The sequence below is a fragment of the Globicephala melas genome, chromosome 15, assembly GCF_963455315.2.
Source record: "Globicephala melas chromosome 15, mGloMel1.2, whole genome shotgun sequence".
NCBI lineage: Eukaryota > Metazoa > Chordata > Mammalia > Artiodactyla > Delphinidae > Globicephala > Globicephala melas.
In genome coordinates this window covers 14,390,611-14,415,404 of record NC_083328.1, presented here as the reverse complement: position 1 = coordinate 14,415,404, position 24,794 = coordinate 14,390,611, and the positions used below count along the sequence as shown (strand labels likewise).

The following is a 24,794-nucleotide window of genomic DNA, read 5'->3' as shown; positions in this document are numbered from 1 at the left end:
GACTGGTGGTCCTGTGAGGGTTTCCCCAGGTAGCTGACCTCAGGGATGAGAGCTAAGAGCAGAAAGAACTTTTTGGCATGTACCACCATCCCATGTAAATCTGGAACTTATATTCCTGCTAATGGCAAGAAATTGGTGTCAAATTAAGCTGCCTCAGCCCTTTTCTTTCATGATGTTCTAGACTGCAACCGATGTGTCCATCTTCAAAGGCACACACCTGCCCTCCTCTTGTGTTGTTCTGACAGTGCTGAGTTTGCACTTGATTATTCCTCATTGCCCCCTAGTCTTTGTGACAAAGAATGAACTTATAAGAGCCCACCAGATGGACTTAGTGGTAGTTAAGGGCAGTGAAATATTTCTGTGAGAAATAAAATATTGTTTATGAGGTTAAATATATACCCATGCTCATCCTCTCTGCTAACCAGCAGGTTATAAGTATCATAAAGGTGTTGTAGATATTCGCTGCTAGTGGAGATTTACATGCCACGAGGACTGGCCACCATGGACCTCCATGTGATGGATTTCAGCCGCTTGCACTTTGATATCCAGTACAGAGATGCCTTGTATCAATATAGTAGCCACATTTCTAAAAAGCGTTATGCAAATGAGGCCTTCTAAACTGAGTTATACAATGTATTAAGAGGAAAAAAAACAGTAAAGAGACTCTGCTTATTTCTCTGTGGAGCTCATAAACACTTGTACCATCATGATTAAAAGAATGGGCTTTAGAGTCAGATAGATTTGACTTCAGATCCCCCCTATGTCCTTTTTATTGTATGATCTGGGGCAAATCACTGAACCTTTCTGAACCTCAGTTCCCTTAATGTTAATAGTGCACGTGCATAATCTGGGGATGGAGAGAAATATGCTTGTAGAGCACAGTGAGTAGGGCCTGGCTCATCGTCATGTGTTCCCTAAGTGTGAGCTAGTATCTACTGTTGTTACAGTCTAAGTTTTTCATACACTAAGTTAACTGGTGGAGAAGGGGTTAGCGAGGGTACCTCTGTAACTTAGTAGATAAAATATGATTATCCCAATGCCTCTTTGATGTAATGACTTTCTCACTGGAAGCAGCATCTTTTCTCCTTTACAGATATCATTGAAATGGATTCTAAGCGTGTGCCCCGGGATAAGTTGGCCTGCATCACCAGGTGCAGCAAGCACATCTTCAATGCCATCAAGGTCACCAAGAACGAGCCAGCTTCAGCTGATGACTTCTTACCCACTCTCATCTACATTGTTCTGAAGGGCAACCCCCCACGCCTTCAGTCCAATATCCAGTATATCACCCGCTTCTGCAACCCAAGCCGATTGATGACTGGAGAGGATGGCTACTATTTCACCAACCTGGTGAGTATTTGATTTCTTGGTGTTACGGAGAAGAAGCAAGAAAGTATTTATTTTAAGGATGTGACAGGTCACTCACAGGCCTGTGACACATTAGTGCTTCTGAGTTGAGGGGTCAGCATAGCTGAGGATGCTTGCTTGGTGTCACAGAGCACATGTGACCAGGCCATGCACACATGCCACCTCCTGGGACTTAGCCATTGTGGTTCCCCTACAGGACACATGACGGCCACATTGAGGGGTCTCTGCTGCTGCTGGGCATTTGCCTCTGGGCTCCTGGGTATAAGAGCCTTTCACTTAGTTGGTTGTTTCAACCATGAGTAAGTCAGATCTTGGACTGTTTCCTTTATTAAAAGACTTAATATTTATTTTTTGTTTTATTTTTACAAGTTATATCTTAAAACTGAATACTGAGATATTTTAAGAAAGCATCAGGTTAGAGGATGTGAAATGATTTTCAGCTGTTGTTTTTCTACAGTGCTAATTAACTCTAGGCAGAACAGTAGTGAAGTATGCACATCTCAGTTATAAGGCAGAATACTTCCTTTTACTGACCGCTGGACTACTGCTTGTTTGCTTTAGACTAGATTTATTGTCAAGCCAGTGAGTTTGAGCCTCGAGACACCCTGTGTTCTCTGTTTCCTGTGCTGGAAGTTGTACAGGGTGATAGGTAGGCAGGGGAGGCCAGGTTACATAAGGAAGCATTTCTGGTGAATTGTCTAAAAAAGATGGGTACTTGAATCCCCTGCACCCTGCAGCCTCCCAGCCCCCTGACCTACAGCCTTAACGGTGTTTGCATCTTCTTTCTTCATCCTCTCATTGCCTGACTCAGAGTCTGGCTTCTACTCCCACTGCCCCAATGAAACTGCTGTGGCAAAAGTAAAAAACCTGCCAGTTGCCAAATCTCATGGGAACTGTCAGTTTCACTTCACTTCTTTAACATCCTCATGACTCCTTCCTTCTGGAACTTCTCATGCGCCTTGGCTTCCATAATTCCACTCCATCCTCCTGGGTTCTTCTTAGGCCTCGTGTCCTCCACTTCCCCTAGAATGAGTTATTCCCTGGGGTTCTGTCCTCTGTGCATCTCTCTCCCTAGACTGTCTCCTCTGGTCGTAATTCTGCCGGTCACCTGTACAGTGAGGACCCGCAGGTCACCTGTTTTGACCTCACACTGAGCTCCACTCCCAGCTGTTTATCGCGCCTCAGATTTAATTTGTTCAAAACTGAAACTGCTTTCCCATCAAATGTTTCTTTCTTTTCCAATATACACTATCTCCATTAGTGGCAGTACCACACATCTACTCCCCTAAGCCAGGAATGTTAGAATCGTCTTAGATGCCTCCTCTTTCCAGATAATGGGCTGTAGCGATTCCACACACATAGTGTGAGTCCATGGGGAAGGGTCAGATGGGCACATTATCATCAGATGAGTCTGTTGAAATAGATTTGCTAAATATTCTTTAAGGAGGTGATTCGCTTTTTTATGAATAATAAGGTAAGATCCCATGAATAAGTTTCTCAGAAGAAATTCTGAGAGCTGCCTATTTTCTCCTGTTTATAGTGCATGTTTTTCTTATGAAAATAGCTTTTTTTAAAAAAGTGTGAAAATGGTATGTGCTCCTTGTAGAAAAATTTAATTAATATAAGAAAGTATAACTACCATGTCTATGTCACTCAACATTTGCATTTGTTGTACTAATAATTGCTACCATTTATTCATTGCTTACTACAGACCTGTGAGCTAAGCATGTTACATGTGTTATGTTGTTTAATTCTCACAATACATCTGGGTGGTATTTCCCGCATTTTACAGATGCGGAAACCACAGAGAGCTAAGGTAACTTTTCTAGGGTCACACAACTCTGGGCTGTCAAAGTGACAGAGGTGGCAATTCACTCAGGCTGTCTGATTTCTAAGCTTATTCTTTTAACCGTTTGATGTTAAAATCTCTCTTTGAGGACCAAAGATCTATGTGCCACACCAGTACCTGAGGACATGCTCAGTGGCTGGCCGTGCGCTGGGTGGGCCTTGTGGAGCTGGCACGGCCTCAGAAGCAAAGGGCCTTACGGGGCATGGCCCCCAGATCCTTGGCCGTGGAGCTCCTGGCCACAACAGGGATTCCTCTGCCCTGCAGCATGGCAGGGAAGCAGAGAGCCTCTGACCTCAAGGAACCACACAGGAAACTCTGTGATAACCATTGCAGAACAAATACTGAAGGTGCCTCTTCAAATATTTCACTCTGTACAAGACCCTAGGACCTGCGAACAACCCAAGGAGAGGACGGAATTTCTAACAGACTCGATGGAGATGACAATTAGATTTAATTTTATTTTTTTTAAGGAAGAAATGTATTATTGCAGATGGGAGTATAAAGGAAACAACATGAGTGGCTGTGAAAGTCCATGGAGGCTCATGAGATTATTTTGTCGACTTGATTCTGTTTTAAATTCTCCATAATAAAAGGATTTTTAACATTCTATTTGAATATTTGTAGCTTTCCTCATAGAACTATAATAAATAACATTCTCTTCTTTATATTTATAGTGTTGTGCCGTGGCTTTCATTGAGAAATTAGACGCTCAATCTTTGAATTTAAGTCAGGAAGATTTTGATCGATACATGTCTGGCCAGACTTCTCCCAGGAAGCAGGAATCTGAGAATTGGTCTCCTGATGCTTGCTTAGGTGTTAAGCAGATGTATAAGAATTTGGATCTCCTGTCTCAATTGAATGAACGGCAGGAAAGGATTATGAATGAAGCCAAGAAGCTTGAGAAAGACCTAATAGATTGGACGGATGGAATCGCAAAAGAGGTTCAAGACATTGTTGAGAAATACCCGCTTGAAATTAGGCCCCCAAATCAGTCTTTAGCTTCTATTGACTCTGAAAATGTTGAAAATGATAAACTTCCTCCACCATTGCAACCTCAAGTTTATGCAGGATGATGAAAATTTACATGGATAGTATTTATTTGAGCCTAAATTATAGCCAGCCCTTACTACAGTCCACTGATTGGGGTCTAGAGTATAACTTAATTGCTTGTAAATATCAGAGCATTTTTAAAGGTACAGTTTGTGGGGATTGTTTTGTTCATTTTGTTTTGTTTTTCCTGTCTGGGGAGACTTAGTAAAAAAAGTACTATTTATTTGAGTCACTGAATAGATTCATTTAAGACTTGTTTGAAAGTTTTGTCTGCAAATCTGTTTTTTCTCCATGATTTTCCTACGTGCTTTCTCTGTGGCATTCAGTGTGTTTTGGATTTGGTTAAATAATTGCCTTTTAAAGGATAAAACAAATGAATGCTACAAAAATGTATGTTTAAGAAAATACAACGGTACCACTGTTCTACAGTTTAAAATAATTTTATAATTGTAAAGATAGAAGATATATTGCTAAGTAAATATGTAAAATTGTAAATATGTAAAAAAAAGGAATGGTGTCTGCTGTGCATGGCATTTCATGTGTTAATTTTTTTTTTAAGTTTAAAATGAAGTATATTGAATGTTTGCCTTTAACACCATTTTATTTGGTTTGCCCCACTAAAATGAATCTAGAAGTATTTAGACATACTCCCCTAAAATGTTAACTCCATCGTTACAATGTGTTAGCCCTAACTTCGAGGTCCTGTACAGTCAGAGAATGTGACACTATTGAGGTTGAGGATACTTTTTAGGTCATGGAAAGTTACTGAAGTAACTTGTCAATTGAAGGCTGAACCATGCTTTCGGCACCTCTTTCCTCCTTTCATTCAGCAAATATTTACTGAGCTCTTGGTAAGGGAGGTGGCCCTGGGTCTGGGTCAGAAGACAGGACTGAATAGGTCTCTGCAGATGAGAGCTGACGGGGAATCCCTCTGAGCTTTAAAGTGCAGGGGGGCCTTTCTGCCTCCATGGTGTAATTCTGACTTTATGGACAACCCAGACACACATCATATAAGCCTCTTTCAGGATTTCTCAACCTCAGTACTGTTTGGAGCCTGAGGACGTTTTTGTTTGAGTGCCGCCCCATGCACTGTAGGGTGTTTAGCGGGGTCACTGGCCTCTATACCCACTAGATGCTAGTAGCAGCCCCCCCCCCAGTTGTGAAAAATCATCTCCAGACATTGCCAAATGTCTCCTGGGGGAGAGAATTGCCCCCGGTTAGGAACTACTGATCTGCTTTGTAAGCAAAGGCGTTTTCCTCCTGGTGGGTAATACGATGTAACCAAAGAATATTGCACTAAATGCACAGTGTGGCGTGAGCTGATCGCTTACGCAGTGAGGCTTCGCAGCCCCTGGCAGCGTGGGACCTTTTCTAACCCTAATGGAACCTTTCATAGCCTAAATACGCCATTATGATCCTCCTTGCATTCAGTGATTTCTACAGATTCTCAGTGTACCTGTGAAACTGTAATTCCCAGGGCACCATTTTTGAACAAGATCGCATCACACAAGCAGTTAAGAAAGCTTCCTTTGCTTTTCCAGTATCTTCCTAATGGTGTGCCACAGATCTGTAGTGCAGTAGTTTTGGAATAAAACTGGGGTGGGTATAAAACTTTTTACCCTTTACTTAAACTAACATATAAAATCCATCACGTTGACACATCTGTTGTCCTAAAGCACTGAAGACATGAAGCAGTTAACTGAGTCAGCTGATAGCCAAGCTGACTTGGAATGTAATGAGTTACCATCAAATACAGGGAGAATCTGCTCATAGAAACCTGGGCCCAGATGGTCTTCGTAGAAAGCTTTCCTCTTTTTTCTTTTCTATGTACTTTCTAGGTGCTAATCCAGGTATACACACTCTTAATTCTCCTGGGAATATACCGTTCTTTTAGTCGTTGTACATTATGTTTGTTAAATAAAATGCATATCAGCCTCCCCAAAAAGCTGTCTTCTCTTGACTTCTTACCTATGTTTAAAGTAAATCGTTGAACTGTTTTTTTGTATATATCTCATATTGGTTGAGCTCTTCATATTTGGACTCTTATATTTCTCTTAAGTCAGCATCAGTACTATGGCCAGAGTTTGTTTTCTCAACAAGAAAGTATTGATATTTTATGTACTATAAATGTGATTAGAATAAACTTTTGGAACAGAAGTCCTTATCAATAAAGTTTCCTGATCCATTCCTCTTGCAAATAGGTTAATTCTTGGTTCTTCATCTTAGGAAAATAGACATTATTAGTATTCTCATGTTATAAAGGTTTCCCTTTTAAGCCACAGCCATCATTATCATACTTAAAAATGAAACAGGCATTAAATTAATTAAAATTAAGAACAAGAGAAGGATATTTGCTGTCACTACAATTAGCCTTTTTCTGACGCAGTCAGAAAAAGGCACTCAGTCTTCAGACAGAAATCAAGGGGGTTAATCTAATCAATATACAGTTATTATAGCATGGTGTTTGAGGACATGGACTCCAGCTAAAAGGCTTGGATTTGGTTTTGAATTTAGACTCTGCCACTTACTTATTATCTCTTTGGCCGTGGGCAAGCCTCTCATGTTTCACATTCCTCATCTGTGAAATGGGGGTAATAATGGTACCTGCTTCAAAGGGTTGTGAGGATTAAATGACTTAGAACAGTACCTAGCAATGCTAAGTGCTCAAGTGATCGCTGTTACTTGTACGTGACTTTTTTTTTTTTTACATCTTTTTGGAGTATAATTGCTTTACAATGGTGTGTTAGTTTCTGCTTTATAACAAAGTGAATCAGTTATACATATACATATGTTCCCATATCTCTTCCCTCTTGCGTCTCCCTCCCTCCCACCCTCCCTATCCCACCCCTCTAGGTGGTCACAAAGCACCGAGCTGATCTCCCTGAGCTATGCGGCTGCTTCCCACTAGCTATCTACCTTACGTTTGGTAGTGTGTATATGTCCATGCCACTCTCTCACTTCGTCCCAGCTTACCCTTCCCCCTCCCTGTATCCTCAAGTTCATTCTCTAGTAGGTCTGTGTCTTTATTCCTGTCTTACCCCTAGGTTCTTCATGACATTTGTTTTTCTTAAATTCCATATATATGTGTTAGCATACGGTATTTGTCTTTCTCTTTCTGACTTACTTCACATGACTTATATGTAGAAAACCTAAGAACTGATACTGAAACTTTACTAAATTTTACTAAAGTGGTGAGATAAGAAATACTAAAATAGCCATCAAAAGTAACTAAAAAATGACTTTTCTATATTCTCATTATTAGCCAGTTAGCAAATTATAATGGGAAAATTTTATTCACAATAGAAACAAATATAAATCACCTATAAGTAACAAGAGCTTTTAGCATTTATATGAAACAAAATTACAAAATTGAGTGAGAAACAAAAGAATAAACATACATGGGGATTGTGCCCAGAAGTTCCCTGCACTTGGACTTTAATGCTCTATCTTTGCCATTTTGGAATTCTTAATTTTATCTTTGAATTTGTGCTTTCAAGTGAAGCCTGATGGGACAGTGGAGCCTAATGGGCGCTTGGAGTCCAACTCATGCACAGTCCTGTCTCCCCCTCCTCAAACCCCAGGCTAGGTTCTTGGTCTCCCTGCTCCCACCCTGTGGACACTCTAGCCAAGGCCTGGGCACTCAGGAATGGTTGGGGCTGGGTGTACATGACTGTGGTGTCTTGGGCGAGGGCATGAAGGTGCATCTGGCTGTTAGCCAGCTGGCCATTTGGGAGGGGGTTGGGGGTGAGGACAAACCTCTCGGCCACCCCTGATTCAGCATGCTCGTTGGAGAAAAGCCTGAATCCAGGACTGGGGAAGGAAAGAAACAAATGAGAAAGTCCCAGCAAAACAAAGATACAAGGAAGAAATAAGGGGACTTCCCTGGTGGCGCAGTGGATAAGGCTCCGCGCTTCCAATACAGGGGGCCCGAGTTAAATCCCTGGTCGGGGAACTAGATCCCACATGCATGCCGCAACTAGGAGTTCACATGCCACAACTAAGGAGCCCACGTTCCACAACTAAAGAGCCAGCAAGCCACAACTAAGAGCCCTGGAGCCACAACTAAGGGGCCTGCCTGCCTCAACTAAGACCCGGCACAAATAAATAAATAAATAAATAAAATCTTTAAAAAAAAGAACAAATGGAAATGTTAGAACTGAAAACTACAACAACTGAAATTTTTAAAAAAACCCAAAACCTCACGGATGGGCTACATATCAGAAGGGAGATGACAGTGAAATGAATTTGTGAACTGAAGATAGATCAATAGAAATTACCCAATCTGCTAAACACAAAATAGACTGAAATTAAAAAGTGATAGCCTCGGGGGCCTCTGGGACAATAATGAGAGATCTAGCATTCTTGTCATCGGAGTCCCAGAAGGAGAGAAGAAAAAGTCTATGGCTAAAAAAATATTAAAGTGTCTGAAAGTTTACCAAATTTGGCCAAAGGCATAAACCTATAGATTCAAGAAGCTGAGTGAACCGCAAACAAGATAACCCAAAGAAATCCATGCAAAGACACATCACAAACTTCTCCAAATTAAAGGCAAACAAATCTTAAAAGTAGTTAGCAAGGACACATTACCTATAACGGAGCAATGACTTGCATGACATTGGATTTCTCATCAGAAACCATGGTGCCTAGAAGGAGATGCTGACAGTGATGTGGAGAAAGTGAATCACTCATACAATCCTGATGGAAATCTAATATGGTAAAACTACTCTGGAAAATAATTAACTGCTTATAAACCAAACATGTAATTATCATACAACCCACCAGCTGCATTGTTGGACTTTTATCCCAGAGAAGTGAAAACTTACATTCACACAAAGGCATATACACAAATGCTCATCGCGCCTTTATTCATGTTAACTCCAAACTGGAAACAATCCAAATATCCTTCAACAGATGAATGATTAAACAAAGTGTGGTACATTCATACAATGGAACACTATTCAGTAATAAAAAGAATGAACTACTGATAAAACTCCTTGGATGGATCTTAAAGGATATATACTGAGTGGAGAAAAAACAATCTCAGAGGGTTACATATTGTATGAGTCAATTTATACATATAATTTTTAAAATATATAATTTAAAATGACAGTTATAGAGATGGGGAACAGATTAGTGGTTTACAGGGATTCAGAATAGGGTGAGAAGGGAGCTGAATGTTATAAGAGAGCAGCACAATGGATTCTTTGGTGTGGAATCTATCTGTGTCTTGTCTGCAGGGGTGATTACACAAATGTACACATGTGATAAAATTAACTAGAGCTAAACCACAATATTAGGCAAAACTGGTGAAATCTGTAAAAAACCAGTGTATTGTTGCAGTGTAAATTTCCTGGTTGTGGTATTGTACCATAGTTATGCAAGACGTTACCATTGGAGGGATCTATTATTTCTTACTCCTACATGTGAATCAGTGATGATCTCAAAATAAAAAGTTTAATTTTTAAAATCTAAAATCATGTAGAAAAATGCTAAATGCCCATCAGGTGATGAATGGATAAACAAAAATGGTATATCCATTCCATGGAATACTATTTGGCCATAAAAAAAGAATGAAATACTAATACATTCTACAGCATTGATAAACTTTGGAAACATTATGGTGAGGGAAAGAAGCCAGACATAAAATACCACTCATTTCACAATATTCATATTGTATCAAATCATTTCACAATATTCATATTGTATCAAATCATCATGTTGTACACCTTAAACTTACACAATGTGATATGTCAATTATATCACCATGAAGCTGGGGGAGAAAAAGAAAGACAAATTACCAATACAAATATGAAAAAAAAAATTAAGTACTTTTTCAAACAAGAAAATGTAAGAAAATTCAAACATTTAAAAATACAACAAAGGACATGAACAATTCACCATTTAGACTTAAAAATGGACAACAGATGAAAAATATTCAACCTCATTAATAATCAAAGAAATAGAAAATAATTCAATAACAGAATGAATGTTTTTCTTGTCAAATCGGCAAAGGTGAACATCTTATGGCAAATATAGCATTTTATGACTATGAATGTCCAGAGAAATGTACCGCATTGATGAAAGCACAAATTATAACATTTGCCGAGAGCAGATCAGGGCTGCGTGTCAAGAGCCTTAAAAATCTTTTTACTTTTCTGGCACAATAATCCTATTTCTATAAAGCTATGCTAAGAAAATAATTAAAAAACAAAAATTTATATAAAAATATTAAGTACAGAAGTTAAAATATTCAGTGTTTAAAGTGTGTAGAGGGGAATGTTTTAATTAAAGAATAAGTATGAAGATAGCTATCCTTGCATAATATTAAGCATAGTTCCAAATTTGTTTTAAAATCCCAAGCAATGCTAGAGAAAAAAAAGAAATACAGTAAAATCTCATCAGTAGTTACCATTGGGTTAGGGGATTACAGATGGTTTTAATTTTCCTTTTTAAAGTTTTCTAAGTTTTCCTAACTTTATACAATACCATGGTTGTTTAGTCATCAGAAAACAGGAAAAAATTATTCTCATAGTATAAAAACAAAAGCTCCAAACCACTGCATGACACAGAATTGTAATAATACACATTAGCTCTTAAAGGGAGAAGTTTGTTTTAAAAGTGACACAGCTGTCTCTGAACAGGGTTTCCCAGGCAACCTCTTGGTGGTTGCCGATACAGAATGCCACCTCTAGGGGTGGAATCACCCTCTTGGAAGGTTCTGAGGCCTGCCCCTCTTTAAAAGAATAATGAGTTGTGTGCAGGGATAGGTATCTGGTTTAAATTTCCTCTACAGAAGTACGCACCTGCTGCATGGTTTCCCTGCCAGAAGAAAACTGCTTGTTCCCTTAATAAAAAGTCAATGAAGCTGAAAGAAATCTAGTTTCTTGGATTTGGAGTGGCAGCCAGAAGACTGGTAAGCATTCTTAAATATAGAGGAATCTCCTCTAAGCACTAAGAAGAGTCTGTCGTCAGAAATAACCTGAAATTCTGGTGGCATCTGCTCTGGGTGGTGGACAGGCGGGATGCAGGAGGAGTCTGGTCATTTTCTCCTGATTTGGAAAGTGAGGGGGTGATGCACACGGTCACTATTTCAAGTGGAAACTTTCGCTTAGTACTTTGTAAATAAGAGTGACTCATTCTGAAATGAGCCCTTTCTGTGTGTTTAAGTGAACCAGTCAGCAGGGGGCTGGACGAGGTAGTCTGTGGAAGGGTCTTCCTTTAAACCGTATTAATTCTCTGCCCTAAATATAGGTGGAGTCCAGGCTACATGTATAGAACAGTGCTGGTGGGACTGTAAAAAGGCACATGTCCTGGACTTTGCCTTCAGCCTATTTACAACCCAGTAGAAATAGGAAGCTGTAAAAATATGAAAAGTCAAATAGCTCAAGACTTAAATGAGTGTAAGATACACCGAAAGTGACAAAGCACTTTTAAATGTGGATTTAACTGCCCAGTGGAGTAATTATAGCACCTCACATGTATTCAGCTGTTACGTACAAGGTACCCTTAAGCAAGCCTGTAAAATGTATTACTTCTTGAATGTGTCTAATAAACCTAGTCTAGCGGGAATAATAATAGGTAGCCTTAATTAGTGCTTAATACGGTGCTAGGCACTGTGCTAAGTGCTTCACCTAGAACAATACATTTAATCTTCTCAGGTACCCTGCGGGGAAGTATTACTATTACCCTGAGACACGAAAAGGAAGCTGATGCACAGAGATGTGTCTTGCCCGAGATCACAGAGCTGAAGTGGGAAGCCAGGATTCAAATCCAGGCCTCTAGCTCCAAAGCCCCACTCTTTTTAGTTTAGTTTTTTTTTTTTTTTTTTTTACTTTTTATTGTGGTAACAACACTTAACGTGAGATCTATCCTTTCAACGTGAGATTTATCCTCCGAACAATTTTTTGTTAAATTTTGTACGTGATTGTTGACTCTAGGTAGTGTTGCACAGCAGATCTCTGGAGCTTATTCTTCATCTTGCTTAACTGAAACTTTACGCCTATTGATGAATAACTCCCTATCTCCCATTTCCCCAGCCCCTGGTAACCTCCGTTTCCCATCTTCGATTTTATGAATTTGGCTCTTTTAGGTACCACCTGGAGGTAGAATCAGGCAGTACATGTCTTTTTGTGTCTGGCTTATTTCATTTAGCATAATGTCCTTAAGGTCCATCCATGTCCCATATTGCAGAACTTCCCTTTTTAAAAAAAAATATTTTTTAATTTTTAATTTATTTTATTGAAGTATAGTTGATTTACAGTGTTGTGTTAATTTCTACTATACAGCAAAGCGATTCAGTAATACATACATATATATATATATATATACATTCTTTTTCATATTCTTTTCCATTATGGTTTATCACAGGATATTGAATATAGTTCCTCGGGCTATATAGTAGGACCTTGTAGTTTATCTGTTTTATATATAATAGCTTGCACAGAATTTCCTTATTTTTTTAAGGCTGAGTAGCATTCCATCGTTTGTATACACATTTTCTTTATTCATTCATTTGTCGGTGGACATTTAGGTTGTTTCCACATGTCAGCGATTGTGAATAGTACTGCAGTGAACACGGCAGTGCAGATATCTCTTCAGTATCCTGATTCTATTTTTTTAATATGTATACCCAGAAGTGCTGGATTACATGGTGGGTCTCTTTTTAATTCTTTGGAACCACCATACTGTTTTTCATAGCAGCCACCCCGTTTTACACCCGCAGAGTTCCCACTTCAAAGCACCGTTTTATACCAACTCTCCCCAGAGAACTGAGAAGGGAGAGGATGGTAGGCATTGGTGCTTTAGACCTTGGGCTTCAGGAAGATAATGAGATTTGAAGAGTTTTTATTAGAGAAAAGTTGAAGAGGAGAGAATTTTTTAAGTGGGACATGGCTGAAGGTTCTTAGTTATTAGGCAATTAGGATTACAGCATTTCAAGCTGTAATATTTGATTCATGTTTTAAGAGAATTTGTCACTTTCAACCATAAATTTCCAGTCGACCATGGGATGCAGCCTTGAGTTTCTCACAGCCTAAAGCAGGGGTCAGAAAATATGGCCGGCAGCCAAATCTGGCCCACCACCTGCTTTTGTAAATAAAGTTTTATTAGAACACAGCCACTCCCATTCATTCTGTTGCTTTCATGCTGCATGGCAGAGATGAACAGTTACAAGAGAGACCCCACGGCCCGTAAAGCCTAGTATATATATATATATAGAGAGAGAGAGAGAGAGAGAGAGAGAGAGAGAGAGAGACTGTGGCCTCTCCCATTGTGGAGCACAGGCTCCAGATGCGCAGACTCAGTGGCCATGGCTCATGGGCCTAGCCGCTCTGCGGCATGTGGGATCTTCCCGGACCGGGGCACGAACCCGTGTCACCTGCATCGGCAGGTGGACTCTCAACGACTGCGCCACCAGGGAAGCCCCTGTTTTATATATAGTAGTGTGTATATGTCGATCCCAATCTCCCAATTTATCCCTCCTCCCCGTTTTTTGTTTTTCTTAGCTATCTAGTAGATACAAAATTAAAATTTTAACTTACACATAAAATATAAACAGTAACTTAAATTCATTAAATAGCTGTGTACCCATGAGACTTTTTAAGATAGGGAACATTTCCCTTACCTTTGAAGTGCCCTGTGTGCCCCTCCCCAATTCCATCATTTTAACACTTAACATGAAGTTTGTGCATCTTTTCTCATGGTGCTTGTCAGAGTTCTACCAATTATGTATGCATCTCTAAACAATATGTCCATGAGATTAGCATGTTTTGGAATTTTATATAACGGAATTATGCTGCAATGAATCCTTTTTTGATTTGCTCCCTGAGGTTGCGCCCCCTTGTGTGTCAGCTGTTTTCAGTTATTTTCACAGCTCTTTTGTATTTGATTATTTATGAATATACCTAAGTCTAGGTTTACATTTGACTGTATGGGCGTTTTTTTTTCCCCTCAGTTCTTCGTGTGTACAAATAGTGACGCTATCAACATTATTTGGTTTACTTGTGCATATACGCAAGTGTTTCTCCAGGGTCACACATATTCTCCAGAGATGATGTGTATCTTCAAGTTTACTGGACAATGCCAAATTTATTTTACAAAATTATTTTAAATCATTTTACAAAATTATTTCATAATTTTGATTGTACCAAGCGATACTTTCATCAGCAGTGATTAATACAGGAGCAGAGAAACACACAGACACACACGCACACATCTTGCACTCACACCAGACACTAAACTCGCGCACAGATTCAGAGATCCACGTATGTGCACCAGCCACGGCTTTGTACATGATACACACTGACACACACATCCACAAACGTGCACCACGCACGCACACTCTCACAACATCCCACTCACAAAGACACACAAAACGACGTCCCGCTCTCAACGCCCGCACGCACGCAGCCCACGTACTCACGCGAAAGCCCCCTCACGTGACCCAGCCAGGAGGCGTGGTCTCCGCCACCCGCGACTGAGGAGTCTTGTCCCGGCCGCGCCGCCGTCGGACGCCAGGTGTCGGGGGTTAAGGTGGCGTTGGCGGTGGTGTTTTTTTCTACCCGGAAACTACGACTGCCGGACCCGGACCCCAACCCGTGTCGCGGCGGCGCGAGCCCGACTGGCTTCTGGTCTTCGCGTCGGCCCCGCGGAGCCGGACGCTGCCCCCGGCGCGGCGGGGAGGATGGTACCGAGCGGCCCCGGGCCCGCCGCGCGCCGCTGCGAGTGAGCTCCGAGCGGCCGCGGGCGTCCGGCGAGCAGCTGGCCCGGCCGGGCCCGGGGCGCGCCGCTGCCCACCGGGGCGGGGTGAGCCGGGGCGGGCGGCCCGGGGTTGGGGCTCGGCCGCGGCTGACCCGTGGCCGGGAGGGGACGAGCTGGCCGGGTTTCTTCCTCACGTCTCGGGCTCCAGCCCCTGCCCCAGCCGCCGGTGGGAGTTGGCCCGGGTCTGGCCTGCTCTGTGGCCTCGGCCTGGTCGCCCGCCACTGGTGTTTGTCCACTCGCGTCCCCGGAGCCGGAGTTCCCTGGCCGCCCTCAAGATGGTGGGGCTTCTCACGTCTGGAGCAGAGGCCTGGATAATTTGGGTTTGGCACTGGGAACGTGTTGGTAGTTTGCCGTTTTTGAGTTTGGGTTGTGTTTGCGTTACTCCTCCGTTTGCAAAGGATACATATCTCAGAAAGAAGATGGGAGGGAGAGACTTGCGTATGTGCCGACACTTGAAATGAAATAGTGGTATTTTTTGTGTCAAGCTTGCTAAGTTTCCAGAGGTGGGGTGGATTATCATCTTCACTCATATTTTAATAAACTAAATTGTGTGGCGTCAAGATAATGTAGCGGCACGTAGTTGTACTTCCCTTGATAGGCACCACCCGGAATAAATCTACGCCTGTTGTGCTGTTTTGAATTGTGCAAACACCATAACCGGTGGACAGCTGGTGAGGGGGCCTTTGTTGAAAAATCCGACGTCTGTAGTTTAATTCTCAACTAGCAGATGACAGCCTTGGCAGAGTGTTGAATGATGAGCTTCTTTGCGGTCTGCTTGAAAGCAGGAAAGCTCCTGAATTGCTACTTTCCTGTGTCAGGTGAGCCCGCTCTGGGAGGTGGCGGGAGGCAGAACTCCAGGGTTGGTGATGACTGTTGGTTTGTCCCTAGAGCCCTCGTTTTGGTCAGCTTGGAATCTGAGCGTTTGTATTCCATGTGTAGATGAATGCTCCATCAGTGCTTGCTGGTGTGCGCACCTTCCTGCTCCCTCATTTCATTTCAGGATTCTCAAAGGATATGGACCTGTTGTGCAGTCATACTTCATGACTCCAAGCCTATTTACTCTCTGGGAGTAAGGAGGCAGTGGGTTGACTTACTAGTAAAGGTCCGGGAAGAATTTCTGTGACCTAATTGAGATGGACTGGAATCATGGCTGCCACTGGCCTCTGGGTACTAAGGTCACAGATGCTGATTGAGCGCACCTGCTTTTTGGGGCCATAGCTGTAGCTACTGCAGGGAAGTGAGACACACGTAAGTGCAAATACAGTTTCTGCCCGCAGGGAACTTAATTAGAGAAGGCAGTAGGCTGTAAGATGTGGCAGGACTTAAGTGTCATATGGAGGTACCAGCTATTAAGGATTTTCTTCTGATTAGGATCAGAAAAGGCTTCATAAAGGAAGTAACTTTTGAGGTGGACCTCGAAGGATTGGGAGGATTTGGGTCATTCAGAATTAGCTGGGAAGTGAAAAAGCTCGGGCCAGTTGGTGGAAGGGCACTTAGGAACTGGGCAGTAGATGCCTGGAAGTATTGACAGAGGCAGCTGGTTAAGGGTTAAGTGCTTTTCTAAGACAGAAAACACGTGCTACCTAATCTGGCTTCTGGTGGATTTCTGGGTTCTAGAGAATTGTTTTCATTTGGTGAGTTTGTCTTGTTCTGTTAAACAGCCAATGACACAAAGCAGTGCTTAACTTACTTTAAAGACAATGAAAAAGAGGCTGATTGTAATTCCTGTCTGGTGTTAACAATCAGGAAATTAAATTTGCTGTGTGCAATTTGTTTCAGTGCCTGTGTTTAGTGTGCAGGAGCGCAGCTCTAGTACCATCTCTGCTACTCTGGCTGCAGCCAAGTGTCAAATGGCAGGCTCTTAGCCGTCTCCTGAGGGTTTTTAATGACATCTGGTTCGCTTCACAGAGATGCTGTTTGTTTCTATTACTCAGTTGTTGAAGAACCTTTGAAGCTGTTAAAACGGGATGCCATGTAATCACCCTGGAACATTATAATTAGTCCTAGGACCACACTGGCCTCAACTCTAGCTTTTCTCTAAACGTGCTCAGGACCGTGGTAACTTTTCCATGCTTCTTTTTGACTCTTCTTCCCTCTCTACCCACTGCTCTGTCTCCTCCTTGTTATAGACAAATGTCTGAGAAAGGGTGGTCCTAATAGGCATGGCAGATCTATGGGATGTTTTTGTCAAATAATATTGCCATGTAAGAGGGCTTTAGAATTAAAATTTTTTTTTCACCACGACATTCCAATTAAAATGAAAAAAGAAATGGAGGAAAGATGGGGTTTTTAGCAAATGGAATTTCTGTGGAGTTCTTCTGATAAACATAGAAATCCTTAAATTATCTTTTCCATACAGAAAATAAATTTGACCAGAGGTCTACAGCTCGTTCTGTGTATAATTATATACCTAAGTATAGTCCTGGGGACTATAGAACAATGTTTGGTGATGATAGTTTGCAAAGTGCTGTCATTTGTCATTTGGACTTTTGTGCTGTTTGTTTAAAAATGCTGTTTTCAGAACATCTCCCAGTCTTTACACTGAGTTTGGATGTTATAGTTTCATATTGAGCTTTTAGTGTTTAATCTTGTCATCACTCATGATTTGTTTTCTTAAGTATCTGTTAATTAAACCCCAGATCATTACATCTTAATATGGGGATACTTTTAATTTGGTGTTTAAGTAGGTCAGCAATTTAAAAAAAATTAACAAAAAAGAGATAAATTTCTTTCAATTTCGGGACTAAGATGAACTTATTTGTTAAAAGGAGAGAGGGAGCATGTTGGAAGTTCCCGCGATTTTATATCATGATTTTGAAAATGGAGCGATGTATTAATTAGTTGTAAGTGAGTAGAAATACAGCCAAAGTCTGAATTTTGGAAATAAGTCCAAATTTCATGGAAATGAGTCCGTGAAATTATTATCTGCCCATGTTGTTCCTTTTCCTCTCGTCTTTGAGTACCGATGTTGCCTAAAATGCACGTTTAGCAACTAAAACTTTATGCTTTCTGTCATAATTTCTCTTCTGATCATTTAAACTTGTTGAGTGAAACAAGTTTTTGAAAGTCTCTCTGCACTGTGAGTTGTATTCGATTAACAAACAAGAAACCATTGGCAGGAGATTCCACTTGTCTTTGCTTTATACCCTGATGAGGGTGCTGAGGTGGGAGTTGCCTTACTGAAGAGATGGGAAATAAGGTAACCTCAGAAAAATCCATTTTAGTTGTGCTTCTATTGAAGTCGGTGACTAAAATACACTGTCCATGGCATGTGAATCTTTTTTTCCTGTCTGGCATTGGACTTGAAACCTACTTATCAGTCCTGGTATTGTGATTGATGGCCCAGCTTGGGGTCAGATGAATTAAGTCAGAGTCTTAATTACTTACTGCCACTTTTTTGTAGTATAACCTTGTATAAATTACTTAACCTCTTTTGACTCAGTTTCCTCTTCGGTAAAATGAGGATAGTAATATCTAGTTAGTGTTGTGAGGATTAGAACATATGACGTATGTAAAGCACTTGGCATGGGGCCTGGCCCACAGCACATTTTAAATGGTGGCTATTAAAAATGATACTCTTTTCTTAGCCCCTAATGAGAGAGGTTTCTGCTTACATCACTATTGATATTTTAATTACAAAATTGTATGGATGCTTTTCAGTGTTTATCTCATTTGATGGGGTCGACTCTTTATTTAGACTAATAACGTTTACTGGGAGGCAGTAGAGCACTTAGTGGTTAATGCACGGGCTCTGGAGGCCAACTGCATTTGAATCCAGGTTCGCTTAGGACCTTGGGCAGCTTAGGTAACTTCCTTATGCCTGAATTTGCTCATCTCTAAAATGCAGATGTTGTGAGGACCATATGAAACATGTGCAGAACTCTTAGAACAGCGTGCCTCGTTCACAAAAGTGGGCGGTAATGTAAGACATTACTGGTAAGCACCTTCCCGGTGCCAGGCCCTGCCCGAGGTAGGAGGGTGCAGAAACGGTGTCACGGAGATGAGAGGGCATGGGAGCAGGACACATCTGGGGTTCAGTTTGGCTGAAGGAGGCCGTGGGCTGGAGCAAAAGCTGCTGTTGAGAGACACTGCAGCGATGGGCGTGACAGGGCTGGTGATGGGTAACTCTTCAGTTGTAGGAGAGAGAGTCCAGAATGGGTGCCAGGGGTCCCTGGGTAGAAAGCTCTGTTTTTCTTTATAAGGAGGAGCTGATTTGGGGATATTGGATGAGTTTTGGCCTTGATGGTTCAGGAGCCTGTGGGTCATCTGCCTGGAGTGTTGGGTAGGTAGATGTTTCCATCTGGAGTGAGGGGGTGGGTGAAATTGACAGGAAGCTGAGAATGAGTGTGTCCACCTTGAGCAGAGGCCCAGCCGGAGCCCACGGGGAGCCCCAACTTTTGAAGAATAGTGAGAAGGAAATGTGGCCAGACAAGTGAGAGGGTGGCCAGGAGAGTGAGGTCCCGGAAGCCAGAAGGTGGTGTGGCCCTCGGTGTGACCCATACTTTGGCTTTAGCATTGCGACCTTAGTGGAGACTTGAAGTTCTCTTTCGACTTTGTTGCTCCGCGTTTGCCTCTTTGAGGGTCTTTTCCATCTACATTCGCTGTGTGGTGGGGGAGGGAGGGTGGTTTCTCCTCAGTGCTGGATAGTTGGGTGTTGAGATCGCCCAGGGTCTCTCTGATACCAGCCCGTGTCCTCATCTCTGCTGAGTCTTGGATAATCCGGCATCGCATCCATTAACGTTCTTTATTAGGCTCAGAGTTTACAGTCCCAGCCTTAAAGCCCTTTGAATATCTCAAACATCACAGGACATTTGAGAAATGCTACTTTAATTCTTACATTCAAAATGGGCCTCTCCCACATCAAGGTGAGTTCCTGCTATTCTCTCTTAGCACAAGACCAGTGTATTTCCTGCAGTGGGTATTAGAGGAAGCTTGCCTCTCTCATCCTCCCCTCTCAGTCCCCCTGTGGTGTTCTTCTACCACTTCTCTGACTCCTAGTCTCTTCAGAACTTTGAAAAGGGCATGACTTTATAGGAGAGCTTTAAGGAATTTCTCATTTAGCCTAAGGTGGAAAATCCAGTTTAATAAGATGAATGGTGGTTTTGTTGTTCATGTGAAGTGAACTTTTTCATCTGGGTCACAAGTAGTGGTTTAGTGTATCTTAAAATAAGTTAGGAACTATTTAGGAAATATCATCTGGGAATGTGGAATCCCCATCCTGTCCAGAGATTCTAGTTTTAAACTTAGACAGGTCACCATGTGGTACACTTTAAAGTTTGTGGGCTCTGGAGAGAGGGAGAGAGACACACGAAGGACTCATGTATCTGGCATAATGAATGTTAATTTACTTCCTTTCTAATAAAATATTATAATCAAGTTGCAAAATTATACATTTCTGCCTTCACTGGTCCCTTGGGAGGCCTTCCTCTTTTACTGGCTTCTTTTCTGCTTACAGATATGTTTGTTTCCTCACTTCTCGTGACCCTACTGTCCCTCCTGCCTCCCATTTGAACCAGTGATGTTCCGCTGTTGCCTCTGTTTCCCCTTCCCTGTTATCATCTCCTTACTGTCTGACTTCCGCCCCCTGCCAGAGTGAGGTTTCGGAGGCCACCGGTGATCTTGCCAGGTGGAGAACTGTGATTAGGCAAGCACAGGTTCACCTGAGTACTTTTTATAGCACAGAGGGGCCTAGAGACCCTTTCTTTGTACTCCTCACACTTGGTCACTTCCCAGCAATATTTGGCTGATACCTCTTCCTTCTTGAAACTCTTCTCCGCTGCCTTGCAGGACCCCTCCCCGTCCTGGGCACCCTTTTGGCTCGTGGTTACCCCCACACCCTCGCAACCTCTGCCCTAATGGGGGCACCTGCGCTTGTCTGGAGAAGCTGTGTGCACCTCCTGACCCGGGAGCGTGCAGCGCTGGGTTATCTGGAGGAGTCTAGCCAGTGTTCTTTCTCATTTTATTTTTGGTTTCTCACAGATCCAAGTACAAATCACTGCAAGTTAAGTTTTGCCTTTCTTTAGCACCAGGACGTATTAAAGGACTGTCCTGTTTTGTTTTGTTTTTTTTCTAGGTGGGTTTAAGAAATCACTCTTTTTTTTTCCCCTGTATATTGTCTTTATTAATGAAGAAAATGAATGGAATTAAGATTTAATGAAGTTTTATTTGGGCCACAAGGCCAGCAGGATCAATGGCAGATTATTTATAAATTTTATTGTTAGAAATTACTGCAGAGGAAATACATATTCATGATGGAAACGTTAAAAAAAAGAAAAGACATATGTAATCTCACCAGCTAGAGATAACCATCCCTGTTTACATTTGAAGGTATGTTATGTATTTTTTTGCCATGTGAGTGCTTGTGTAGCTCTCATACATTAAAAACCTGAAATAGCCTCATTTTGTATATTTTAGGTCCTGTGTTTTTTAACAGCTACATAGTTTTCCTACTGATGATATATTATACTTGAACCATTTCCCTACTATTGTTGGATATCTAGTTTTCCAGTTTTTACTATTTTATACACTCCTGAGATAACTATCTTAGTAGTTAAGTCTTTGTTTTCAGCAGTGGGTGTCTTCTCAGGTGAACTTTTTAGAGGCAGAATCACAGAAGTAAGAGTGCGCTAAGTGTTAGTGCTCTTGGTATGTATGGCCAGGTTGGTCTCTAGAAAGTTTGTAATAGCCTCCCCTCCCCTTTTTAGGATCTCCTAACTTGTGGGTTGCTTGAATTAACTCTAGGATAATCTTAGTACTGCCTTTTGCTTACTTGAATTGCAACCTGATGTTTAATGTTGTCATTGAACTAGTCTCGGAGCTCTAGGTACTGAGTCGATGGACTTCAGTCGTGTGCTCTCACACACGTGTGAAATTGGCTTTTGGCCGTGTTCTGTGTACCTTAAATCCCTAGACTTTCCAGAGAGGCAGCTTCACAGCCCTGGTCGTTTCTTATCTTTATCCTGGTGAAAGTCTCCAATTGGAGTTGGGATGAATGAATATAGGGGATGGAGGTCGGATAGTGTGATTTCTCTCCATCCACTTTTCTTCTCCCCATGGAGCTTGACTTATTTTTTAATTAAAAGTGACATTCACTGTTGAGAAGATTACAGAAATTTTCTTGTAATTCTTTGCAGGGGAAATAACATTTGTTTAGCCCTTGTTAATTTCATATTTGAAAACACTTGTAAATGGTGGAAAGGAATTTTAAGTTTATGAAATATTTGGACTTTTAATAGTTTTACTAAAAAAACAAAAATGCTTTTACTTTTTGAGTAAATACAATTGGCCACCTCTAGAACTTTCTCTAATTAAATTGGCTTATGTTGACATTGCTAATTTGTGGGTATTTATGTTGAGATATATATATGTATATATATGTTTAAATTCTAGTGTGACATGGTTTTAACGACCATTAGTTTTATCTAGAAGGGAATTTAATTCAGATTTTTTTGCTTTTCTAAATGTTTCATAATTGTAGTTCCATTTGGTGAATAGTTCCTATTTATTTTATATATGATTCAGATTTTGTTGTCTTTCTTAATAAATGGAACTGTAATTTACTGTTGATGTTTTTGTTTCTGAAGCCTATTAATCTTTTTTATTTTATTTTTTAATTGAAGTATAGTCGATATACAATATTAGTTTCAGGTGTACAACATAGTGATTCAGTACTTTATAGATTATACTCCATTTAAAGTTCTTATAAAATATTGGCTGTATCCCCTGTGCTGTACGTTACATCTTTGTAGCTTGTTTATACATAGTGGTTTGTACCTCTTAACCCCCTACTGCTATCTTGCCCCGCCCCCCTTCCCTCTCCCCACTGGTAACCACTAGTTTGTTCACTATATCTGTGAGTCTGTTTCTGTTTTGTTATATTTGTTTGCTTCATTTTTCAGGTTCCACATATAAGTGATAACATACAGTATTTGTCTTTCTCTGTCTATTTCACTAAGCATAATACCTTCCAGGTCCATCCATGTTGTTGCAAGTGGCAAGATTCATTCTTTTTTTATGGCTGAGTAATATTCCATTGTATATATGGAATATCTTCTTTATTCGTTCATCTGTTGATAGAAATTTAGGACACATGTTGCTTCCATGTCCTGGCTATTGTAAATAGTGCTAATATGAACATTGGGTTGCATGTATTTTTTTGAATTATTGTTTTCATTTTCTTCAGATATATACCAGAAGTGGAATTGCTAGATCATATTGGTAGTTCTATTTTGTTTTTTGAGGAACTTCCATACTGTTTTCCATAGTGACTACACCAATTTACACATTCCCACCAACAGTGTACTAGGGTTCAGTTTTTTCCACATCCTTGTCAGCATTTTTTTTTATTCTTATTTATTTATTTGGCTACATCGGGTCTTAGTTGTGGCACGTGGGATCTTTCACTGTGGCGTGTTGGCTCTTTGCTGTGGTGCATGGGCTTCTCTCTAGTTGTGGCACACAGGCTCCAGAGCACGTGAGCTCAGTAGTTGTGGCACGCAGGCTCTCTGGTCGTGGCGTGCCGGCTCTAGAGCGTGCGGGCTTGGTTGCCCCGCGACATGTGGGATCTTCCCTGTCTAGGGATCAGACCCGCATCCCCTGCATTGGAAGGCGGATTCTTAACCACTGGACTACCAGGGAAGTTCCCATCCTTGCCAGCATTTGTTATTTGAATCCTATTTAATGAATAGAGAGTTCCTGTTGCTCAACATCCTTGCCAGTGTTTGGTATTGTCAGTGTGCTGGGTTTTGGCCTTTCTAATAAGTGTGTCATGGTATCTTGTTTTAAGTTGCATTTCCCGATGACATATGATTTGGGAGCATCTTTTCATATGCTTATTTGCCATCTGAAAATCTTCTTTGTTTAAGTGTCTGTTAAAGCTCTTTGGCTAATTTTTAAAATGTGTTATTTATTTTCTTATTGTTGAGTTTTAATAGTTCTTTGTATGTTTTGGAGAACAGTCCTTTATCAGATGTCTTTTGCAAATATTTGCTCCCAGTCTGTGCTTATTTTCTCATTCTCTTAACTGTCTTTTGTAGAGCAGAAATTCTTAATTTTAATGAAGTCCAGCTTACCACTTCCTTCTTTCATGGGTGGTGCCTTTGGTGACCTCATCTAAAAAGTCATCACCGAACTCAAGGTTTTCTCCAATATTACCTTCTAGGAGTTTTATAGTTTTGCATTTTACAGTCAGGTCTGTGATCCATTTTGAGTTCTTTTTTGAGAGTGTAAGGTCTGTGTCTAGATTTATTTTTTTGCATGTGGATGTCCAGTTGTTCCAGCACCATTTGTTGAAAGACTTGTCTTTTGCTTCTTTGTCAAAGATCACCTGACTATATTTATGTTGGTCTATTTCTGGGCTCTCTATTCTGTTTCTTTGATGTATATGTCTGTTCTTTTGCCAGTCAAAACCACACTGTCTTGCTTATTGTAGCTTTATAGTAAGTCTTGATGTCAAATACAGTCATTCCTCCCACTTCGTTCTTCTCCTTCAGTATTGACTATTCTGGTTCTTTTATCTCTCCGTATAAACTTAAGAAGAAGTTTGTTGATATCCACAAAATAACGTGCTGGGATTTTGATTGGGATTGTGTTGAACTTGTAGGGCAAGTTGGGAGGAACTAACATCTTGACATGTTGGGTTGTTGTATCCATGAACATGAAGTATTTCTCCATTTATTTAGTTCTTTGATTTTGTTCATGAGAGTTTTGTAGTTTTCCTCATATAGATCTTGTACACATTTGTTAGATTTATACTTAAGTATTTTATGGG

The 24,794-nt window shown here is 41.0% G+C and overlaps 2 protein-coding genes across 6 annotated transcripts in view; both read left to right on the top strand.

Annotated features, from left to right (window-relative positions):
* Nucleotides 1-6,424, top strand: part of RABGEF1 (RAB guanine nucleotide exchange factor 1) — an 87,553-nt gene extending 81,129 nt beyond the window's left edge. For all 4 annotated transcript variants that reach the window (XM_030871917.3, XM_030871918.3, XM_030871923.2 and 1 more), the window contains 2 exons: nt 1,094-1,350; nt 3,892-6,424. In XM_030871917.3, the coding sequence (XP_030727777.1) occupies nt 1,094-1,350; nt 3,892-4,290 (656 nt within the window). In that variant the 3' untranslated portion in view covers nt 4,291-6,424. The remainder of the gene's footprint in view (nt 1-1,093; nt 1,351-3,891) is intronic.
* An 8,366-nt stretch (nt 6,425-14,790) lies between these two features.
* TMEM248 (transmembrane protein 248) overlaps nt 14,791-24,794 on the top strand; it is a 30,859-nt gene continuing 20,855 nt past the window's right edge. Inside the window, exon 1 of one of the 2 annotated variants that reach the window (XM_030871929.2) lies at nt 14,791-14,989. The gene's annotated coding sequence lies outside the window, so the exon portion shown is untranslated. The other variant, XM_030871925.3, reaches the window with a different exon arrangement.